Source organism: Acyrthosiphon pisum, chromosome X, assembly GCF_005508785.2.
Source record: "Acyrthosiphon pisum isolate AL4f chromosome X, pea_aphid_22Mar2018_4r6ur, whole genome shotgun sequence".
Lineage (NCBI taxonomy): Eukaryota > Metazoa > Arthropoda > Insecta > Hemiptera > Aphididae > Acyrthosiphon > Acyrthosiphon pisum.
This window is the reverse complement of record NC_042493.1, coordinates 21,629,346-21,639,582: the sequence shown is the minus strand read 5'-3', so window position 1 is coordinate 21,639,582 and position 10,237 is coordinate 21,629,346. Positions and strand designations below refer to the sequence as shown.

The window sequence follows — 10,237 nt, the reverse complement described above, 5'->3', positions numbered from 1 at the left end:
TTGAAAAATTATTTTGTAGTTAAAAATTTATAAAATGTTCAATTTTGTATCTAAGAATTAAAAATTTAAAACAAGATTCCACATAAGTAATTAATTCTGTTACCAAAAAATTTAAAAAATACATTTACACAGTTTATTTTTATAGTCATTTTAAGTACAAATTTGGACGAAATTACATATTAAAAACCTAGGATAACTATTTTAGTTATTTTGTTGTGATTGTATAATATTATTCGTGGGTACTTGAAACTTCTAAAGTATACTATTTTTTTGTTTTTTGTTGATGTATAACGCGTTATAACTTATAAGTACCTAATAGATATTATGATATGATTAATTTGGAATTTATTATAGGTACCTATTATAGGTCAATTTTTTTTTAATACCATAGATAAGTATATATTATATGTCTAATACATAGACTGATATACCGTCTCCGCTCAGAATCGTTTTTCTTATACAGTGATATTATATCATTGAATTCAAATTTAATACTGTCCATTATACAGTGACCCACTTCTAACCTACTGTACAGCAGAGCGACATCCACTTACCCACCTTTTTACTGTTGAAAATTGATCTCTAAGTATCAAGCCAATAACTATGGTCTCCAAAAATGAATATTTATAGGGATCTTTATGACAGATTATAATAGGATCCATGTAAAATTTAAGAAAATGATTACCAGCATCAACAGACAACAATCATAACATGTTGGGACTCATCTCTGATTAACAAAAAACAGTTTATTACAGGTTATTTAATTTTATTTAAACATGTTATAATATTAACACTCACCGCAGTTCATTGTGTATAAAACTATACGATTTTTGGTCTATTTTATTTAGAAACTTCTGAAACTCATATCTTATATTTTCGAAAACATACTCACCATTTTCGGTGAATGCGTTTTTTAAATTATAATTGAACCTTTCATTAAATGTGAATAATAATTTTAATTTGCACACTATGAGATATTGTTTTATAACTTCATTTAACATTTGATTTCCTGTTTCATCATTCCTATAATAATACATATATTTTTAACAGGTTTTTTTTATTAAATATACATTATAAAATAAAGTACTGTATAAAGAAAAACATTAAGGCTTACAAATTGACATCAGGAACACTATGAAAAGGAAATTTAACCATTTTGTCAACGTTATTGTGAATAGCCTCAAACATGTCATCCTCATCCTCATCAATTAATTTCATCTTAAACAATTCGGATGATAGATTTATATGTCTTATATGCCAATGGTCCGACATTTCCAAATCGATAAGGGGGTAGTTTGTATAACCTTTATAAAAGCCGTATTTCAAATCCCTGTAAATACTATGAATTGAAATATAAAAATTTGTTTTATTTTATGTTTATATTTTTTACTCACTTAATTTCATCATATTCCATGATTGATAATAATTGTTTTGATTTTATAATATTTTCAATTTTTTTTTATAGGCGACTATGAATTGTTTATTTTTCTTCTTTAAAAATTTATTTGAATTATAAGTGCAGATCTCTATTATTTTTGTTTTGTTTTCAATATAATTATTATTTTCTAATTTCTCGTTTTTAATAATTTGGACAATTTTATTAATTAAAGGATAAGTTGGATTATTTTTTGCATTTTGAAGTATAGATGATTCTAATTCTAGACTGTTGGTTAATAAATGCCCCTTCACATTTGCATAGGTACGTATTGTTTTTGTTTAATACGGTGGTGAGCAATGGAATGTTAACGAATACGTGGCCAGAATTCCACAACTCATTCATAGTAAGTGATATGGAATTTATGGCCTACTCCAAAAAAAAATGTATGTTAATATTTGTCTTAGCATTAGTTTTATACAATTAATCAACATTTTTACTTACCTTAGACTTTTCGCTCAGTTTTATAAATGTTTGTTTTTTTTTAATAATGTTTTTTTCTAATTTTACCACCTCTATTCCTCCCCCATACCGGAATTGGAAACATATCCTTGTACTGCAATATGGGAGGTATTTTTTTTTCTGTTACTAAATGATAAATAAATATAATAAAATAATAATTAATAAATTATAAGTAATCAGGCTCGTACTGGTCTACCGGGACACCGGGAGTTTTCACGATGCGCCCCATGATCAATTTAGAAATTAGCACCCCTTTTCCCTTTTTTTTTTTTATTTAATTTTAATATAACATTGTTTGTATCAATATTTTATGGCATAAATTAATTTGGAGCTCCACTCAGTCTACTCGCTATTCGCCAACAACCTTTATTAATTAACCACTGCAACTCAATCTTATAGAACATGACCCGGGAGCATTTTTGGTCCTCAGGTAGGGTGTCGAGAAATCGATACTTACGGAGAAAAAAATTTTCGAAAACAGATTTTGCCTTGTAAAAAAAATAAATAATTTACTTACTCATCTGTTTTTCGAAGAGTTTGAAATTTGGTTCTTCGTACCTAGTGAATTCTTCATTATATTTTTTAAAAGGATCATATCTACCAGTAAGTCTAGTATGCACTGACATACAAAATATGAGTTTTGTGCGCTTAGATATGACAACCATGATGCTCATTTGACGACTGAAAGTTAACTCGGTTAAGTATATAGACTCACCCGGCTAAGTATATAGACTTCTAAAATAACTACCTGTGTCGATTACCGCATTGAACTCTACCTCACAAACTTCGTGTTCGGCAACAGGAACGTAGATATTGCATTGTACCTCGTACGGATTCGGGTAGTCGACGGGTGGTGCATCATCGTCTGCCACGTCGATGTTTATCAGTCCCGGCTGTTTTCATGTCGCTGCCTCGGAATTCTGTCTCGTACGTTCTGGACAACTTCCTATTTGGTGCGATGTCGAACCGCATTCATAACAGGCCCCTTTTCTCTTTTTGGCTTAGGATATCAAGGTGAAATATTTGTTCTCGAGCCACAATTAAAACACGATTGGACTGTTGGTTTTGCTTCGCAATCTGTGGTATTTTTCGTACTTTCTTTCTTCATTGGCAAAGACGACGGCGTATCGTTCTGCTGTCGTGGTGTAGGCCTATGTACTCCATTGTCCTTAACGTTTACTGACGACTGACGAAAACGTGTAGCACGTGATATACCTAACTCATACTCAACCATGTCGCTTAATAAGTCGTCTTCATCTCGATGATCGCGACCCAATAGATACTAAGATCCTTCGAGAATAGACCTTCCAACACTTGTATTTTGGATTCGTAAAAAGATAGGCCAATTCTCTTGCACAGGTAAACTTTCTCGTGAAAATATTCACGTACGTTCTCATTACGTAACTGGACGCGACGACTCATTTCTTTCCAGCAATCACCTGTCATCACTACGCCGACGAACGTTTTGAAAAACTGTCTTTCAAAATCGGTCCAGTCCTCAATATCAGTAAATTAATCAGTTTTATCTACATGATTTTGTCAACAATAATACCGATGAAACGATAATCAATAGCGTTACGGGGAACCCATTTTATTTTTAGGTTTGCTCTGAAGACAATATTATTTTTATTTAATCTGTCTTTTACAGTATTATTTTGTTTGCCAGTACACAGTGATCGACGGTCTACGATCGTTATCGTGTCAATTTATATATCGTCAATCGTTCTCGTGTTCGTATTTGTATTCGCTATTTTGTATTTTTGCAAAATATGTGAAATTAAAGTAGAATATGAACGGCGATCTAGTGTAATATAACATATACAAACAGTTAAACATGTGAAAATGATTAAACGGAGGGAAATGTTCAATACAAGAATCCAACAAATGATTACACAAACTAATACAACTAAAAACTCTACTTTCAATATGTACTTATGTAAAGCATTGCTATCGGCTAACATTTCACTGAATAAATTATTGAACCAAGTATTTCGAAATTTTTTGGAATCTTACACAGGGAAAGAGATACCATACGAAACAACTTTAAGAAAAGGCTATATTGATGATTGTTTTATTGAAACTATGCAAAAAATAAGAGGATATATTTCTGATCATAAAATTTGTATATCGATCGACGAAACGACCGATGCTGAAGGTCGAATTATCGCAAACGTGATTATTGGTACTTTGGAAGCTGAAAAATCTGGAAAAAGTTAATTATTCTAGTTAGTAAACTATTTGACAAATCTCTTTCTATATTATGGTCAGATGGTATAAAACATGACAATGTTTTATTTTTTTTGTCGGACGCAGCACCTTACATGGTGAAATGTGGTCAAACGTTAAATGCTTTATATTCCAAAATGATACACGTTGCATGCACTGCGCATGGGCTACACAGGGTGGCTGAATAAGTACGAAGCCAATATGAATCTGTTGATCAGCTGATTTTAAATATCAATAAAATATTTAGAAAAGCTCCATCTCGCATGCTTCTTTATAAAACTGAAGCACCGGATTAACCTTTACCTCCAGAGCCAGTAATAACACGATGGGTCACCTGAATAAATGCAGCCATATATTACTGTGATAACGATGTGTTAAATGCGCTGGAAACCATGCTGCCAACGTCTGCCCCAAAACTTCTGAACAATCCCCGACATGCAGCAACTGTCGTGACCCTCACACGGCTAATTTCCTAGGCTGCCCTCAATTCTTGGCTCAGAAACAGCAGACATCTCGAACACCAACACAAAACTCCGTCCAACAACAAACCCTACAACCAATCTTAACCACTCCTCCACCACCACCTCAACACCCTTTACAAAACTCTACACTGACATACTCCGCAGCAACTTCAAAACCAGTGCACACTTCTTCAACTTCCCCAGTCCCATAACTTAACTTACTTGATGTTAATACTGAACAAGCTTACCAACCTATTGACTGCACTATCTAACAATCAAGACCAGAAATCACTCATAGAAACAACTATCAAGACATTCCTGCCCATACTCTCGCCGCAAAATGAATAACTTAAAAATACTATTTTGGAACTCCAACGGTATCAAACACAAACTAAACGAACTACGTTTCCTCGCACTCCTACTTAAAACCGACATAATCTTACTTAACGAAACCCGTATACCCCCTTCTATCAAACTTCACATTCTTAACTATTACAAATATAAGAACGATTTGCCACCCGTCCACGGGTCGCCTGCTCACGGTGGCACGGCTGTTCTAATCCACCACCGCATGATTCACCAACCCATAATTCTTAACACACTCATTCAAATCTCTTCTGTCTTTATCCAATAAAATGGCCACGAAGTACTTGTATCAGTGGTATACAAACCACCCGGCGCCACATTCACGACTCATGACTTAGACTTGTTGACCAAAAGTGCTGAATGGCAAATCTCGGCAGGTGATTTCAACGTCAAACACCCTTTGTGTTTTAGCCACTCAACAAACGCTGCCGGGTATATCCTCTTTGACCACGTTCAACAATCAGACTATCCATTACTGCTCCCACATCCCCCACACACTTCCCGAAAAACGCTCGATACAGACCCGACATACTCGATATCGCTCTCGTCCGATTACCTTACCCTACTCAAATCAACAACATCAACGAGCTATCTTCTGACCTCAACCACATTCTTCTGAAGATCTTATGTACTCCGGTATCATCGTCCCCTCCAACTACTAACCGCTTCATCAACTGGACAAAATACAAAACAATCCTCTCCAACTTATCTAACCCAACTGCATAACCGACCAACAACAGTCAGTCAATTGATTCGGCGATTGACAGTCTAACCAAAAGCCTACAACACGCGATCGAAGCTAGCGTATTTACCCCTAAACACAAAAACTCTTCCCTTTTACTACCCGACTACATAAAACTCGAAATAACGAAAAAAAACCAATTACGCCGTCAATGGCAGAGAAACCGTGACCCGACTACTAAGCGCCAACTTAACGCCAAAATCTTACTAAACAGAACTTTACTCGAGACCCACAAAACTGACCAGTGGGACATCTTTCTTAACTCACTTGACCATCAAGACGGTTCCATATACAAACTAAACAAATGTCTACTCCACAAACGTCCAGCATCCCACCCGTTTACTGACCCTAACGGCCTAGTTTTTCCGGCCATCGACCGAACCAAGCTAATAGCCGACTCTCTCAAACTTCAATTCCAACCAAACCCCGATTCCTGAAATAACTGCACACTTCAACTTACTACAAAACATTAAAATCACTAAATCCAACCTATTCACAACTCCTGGCACAATCCAAAAAATCATAAGCAACCTCCGCAAAAAGAAAGCCCCTGGTGAAGACATCATCACCAACACTGCTCTTAAATGTCTACCTAATAACATTCTACTATCCCTAACACAAATTAAACGGCTCTCTCAGAATTTGCTACTTTCCACGTACCTGGAAAAAAGCAGTTATAATTTCCATTCCCAAACCAGGCAAAGACCACAAACTACCCGAAAAATACAGACCAATCGTTCTACTTTCCTCCCTATCCAAAATTTACGAACGAATCATCCTCACTCACCTGCAAAACAATCTCCGTGACAAAATCCGCCCAGAACAATTTGCCTTCAGACCTGAACACTCTACCACCCTACAACTGACCAAACTTACTCACCAACTTAGCCAGAACTTTAACAACAACGTAAACACCGCTTCCATCTTTCTTGACGTGGAGAGAGCCTTCGACCGAGTCTGGCACGTAGGTCTCCTCTACAAACCATCCCAACTCAATACCCCGAATGAAATCGTTAAAATCATCGAATCCTTTCTCACTGGCCGCACCTTCATCACACAAATCGAAGACTTATTCTCGTCCACCGACACATACTCGCAGGCGTCCTTCACGGATCCTGCCTCTCACCTACTCTCTACTCGACTTACATAAACGACATATCAACAACTCGTAAAGCAATTCTCTCTCTATTCGCTGAAGACACAATGTTCTTTACTTTCGACAAAAACCCGAAACGAGCAGAAATACAATTACAACACCAACTCAACCTAGTTACCACATGGTTTCATTGCTGGAGAATCAAAATAAACCCGACCAAAACTGTAGATATCCTTTTCGGACGTTCTAATATACTTCATCAATCTCACCATTACTACTCGATAATCATCCAGTGAACTGGTCCAATCATGCCAAATACCTCGGCGTTACAATCGGAAGCAAACTCACCTTCGGTAAACACGTCCAAGACCACTCGCGTTCGCGGAACACTTTAAGCAGGCTTAACCGTTCTAGCCCCGTCCCAACAACTTCGAAACTCAACATTCTAAGACTCTACCGGCCGTATACATAGACGTTTAAGTGGCACTTAAGTTAATTTAAGTGCCACCTAAGAAGAACACCGTAAAGTTACGTTGTATAGTTATTTTTACGGTGCACCTGGCACATTAGTTGTCCCTTAAAGTTAAGTGGTGGATTGACCACCCTTAGCGAACCCGTAACTATTATAGTTATAATTATTGTGATTATTAAGATTTACATCGGTTAAGTTTTTTTCTCCAAAATCATTTGTGTACGAAACCTTAACCACTTTTTTTGTTCAAAATTTCATTTTAACTTAAACCTACGTAATTAGTAAAATGGACGACATTTTTGAAATAATTGATTTTGTGCAATTTATAAATGAAGATGAAGATCGTATACTTAGAAGGTACATTAGAGACCATAAAAATCCTATGGAATTTTTTACTTCAATGCAATTTTACAAAATATATAGGTACGTACTTACTTTGATAAATAACTTACATTACAACTACCAATCTATATGATACATTTTTCCAAAAAACGTATCAAGTTTATATTTAAATCATTAATGATTTTTTTTTTAATTTAGGTTTTCTAAAGAAATTGTAAGGGAAGTAATAATGCAGTTTATTACAATAAATCATGATAATAACCGCGGTTTACCCATACCTTCAATCATTCAGCTCCTAACAACATTGCGATTTTACGAAAGTTCAAATTTTCAATTAATATTCTCCTATCAATTTTTATCATAATAATTTATTCTAATATAATATACATATACTTTAAATGGTAAATGGTCACTTAAGAAGAGTTAATAAAGGAACAGTGAGATAACAAAAGAGTATCTACAATGATAGCAAGCAATTTGAAACACCATGTACATTTTCCCAGGAATTCAGATGATTGGAAGGTTATACAAGATAAATTTTACAAAATGTAAAACATGCCTGGGATAGGTGGATGTATCGATTGTACACACATTAAAATCTAAAATCCTGGAGGTCCGGATTCAAAAGCTTTTATAAACAGAAAAGGTTACTTTTCTTTAAATGTTCAGGTATGCAGCAAATAATGATATTAAAATCATAAATACAGAAAAAGTTGGCAATTATTGTTATTTAAAATATATAATATGTAGGTGGTTTGTGGGCCATCAATGGAATTTTTTGATATAGTTGTTAGATAGCCTAGTAGTTACCATGACAGCTTCATATTTAGCGGTAGTTATGCGAATCAATATTTTGCTAACTCTACATTTAACGTGATATTACTTGGAGATGGCGGTATGTATTTTTATAAAATGTTGTAGTTAGGTTTAGTAATGTTTAGTGCAACGCTTTAATATCTGAATTTTTATTTTACATTAAATTATTTTAAATTATTTATTAATTATTTTTTTTTTTTAATGTATATTCACAGGTTATACATGTTATGCCTTACTTGTTTACACCTCTAAGAAATCCCATAACACCAGCAGAGCAGAAATATAATTAGTCACATATTAGAACGAGAAATATCATTGAAAGAGCATTTGGTCTTTGGAAAAGAAAATTCCCATGCCTTAGAAGAGGTCTTGCTAATGCACCTAATACAATAGTCAATATTATTCTTTCTTGCGCATTGCTTTATAATTTGTCTCGGCAGTTCAATCAAAATAATACAGACAGTGACGACCCAGAAGATCACCTAGAAGAGGAAGAACCACATGAAATTATTAACGAAATTGACAATAATGTATTAGTACCCATAGCAAGACGTGCATTCATTATAAGACATTTTAATTTAAAAAATAAATTCATTTCTTGTAATTAATAATAAACAATTAATAAAAGCTTACAGTATTGTTTTTAAATTTAAGAAAAAAAAAATAACAAAAAATAAATCGATTCTTATCATGTAAACAAAACAAATAATAACAGCTGACAGTCTTCTTTCATAAAACATCATAAATACAAATTATCAGATACAATTTGATATGATTAAATTTTTAAAAATTATCTTTTACTTTTTTTATTTCTAATGAGAGTTTTTCACACTGCAACTTATAGGTATTTGTTTTCTTCAAGTCGCTTAGCAACTATTGATTGCATAATAAGACATAAGTTTTTGGTTTAATATCTAAAATTAACAGTACACTAACACAGTTAAGAAGTAAACATATATTTTATATAATATATTATAATAACTATCACATTTATTTATTTATTACATTTATTGTCCACAAATTATTTATATATATACAGTCCACTAACTACTATTTTTTATTATTTATGGTAAAGTCAGTTGTCAAAGACTGCGAACTTCTAACAAACACACAGTAATATTATAGGCTAACAAACCGTCTCCGTTCAGAATCGTTTTTAGTACACAATGATATTATATTACTAAATTCAAATTTAAGGCTTTCTATTACGGTGACCAAAAAATACATAAATCAAGTTACATACATCAACTTGTGTCTGCACACAATTTAAACTATTGCTTGTATTAAATATGTTCAGTTCTTAAGATAATTATTAAATATTTAATTTATACACTACATACATAGTTAGAAGAAGACCAAATTCATAAAACAAAACAAATACAATTACATTACAATACCTGTAGCTTATTCATACTTTCTTCATGGTCAAGTGCTATTTTTTGTCTTTTGATTCTTACTTCACATTCTTTTAAAATGCTATCAGTTTTTGACTTATTACCAGATTATCTTTCAGATTGTTTCTGATTGTTTTCAATGTTGTTTTCTATGAAAAAAGTTCAGAAAAAATTCATTTCAACATTTAGAAATAAAAACAATGTATTTATAGAGCATCATTATAACAGCTGAAAGTAATTTTAGTTCACAGGATTACCAGTGGGCTCTATAGGGAGTTGATTGGTTTCATTGGCTGCATTTGTATTTATCACAATAAAATGTGTTGCATCTAGATTTAAAATTATTAACATAATATACCAAACAAATATGACTGAAAATTAATTATAAATTAATAGGCAGGGGCGTATTTAAGGGGGGGCTAGGG

At 33.4% G+C, this 10,237-nt stretch overlaps 1 protein-coding gene and 2 long non-coding RNA genes across 3 annotated transcripts; all 3 read right to left on the bottom strand.

Moving 5' to 3' along the window:
• Nucleotides 1-575: 575 nt before the first annotated feature.
• Nucleotides 576-1,413, bottom strand: LOC115033285. The gene is made up of 2 exons (XM_029485588.1): nt 1,115-1,413; nt 576-1,023 (listed from the first exon to the last, which is right to left on the bottom strand). Exons 1-2 carry the CDS (start codon nt 1,270-1,272, stop codon nt 795-797), a joined length of 387 nt encoding a protein of 128 aa, XP_029341448.1. The 5' UTR covers nt 1,273-1,413; the 3' UTR covers nt 576-794.
• A 161-nt stretch (nt 1,414-1,574) lies between these two features.
• LOC115035134 lies at nt 1,575-7,518 on the bottom strand. The gene is made up of 3 exons (XR_003840293.1): nt 2,646-7,518; nt 2,415-2,578; nt 1,575-2,023 (listed from the first exon to the last, which is right to left on the bottom strand). It is a non-coding gene; the product is annotated as an uncharacterized LOC115035134 (long non-coding RNA).
• A 562-nt stretch (nt 7,519-8,080) lies between these two features.
• On the bottom strand, nt 8,081-10,220 carry LOC115035133. Its single transcript, XR_003840284.1, has 3 exons — nt 10,070-10,220; nt 9,816-9,961; nt 8,081-8,900 (listed from the first exon to the last, which is right to left on the bottom strand). It is a non-coding gene; the product is annotated as an uncharacterized LOC115035133 (long non-coding RNA).
• Nucleotides 10,221-10,237: the final 17 nt, after the last annotated feature.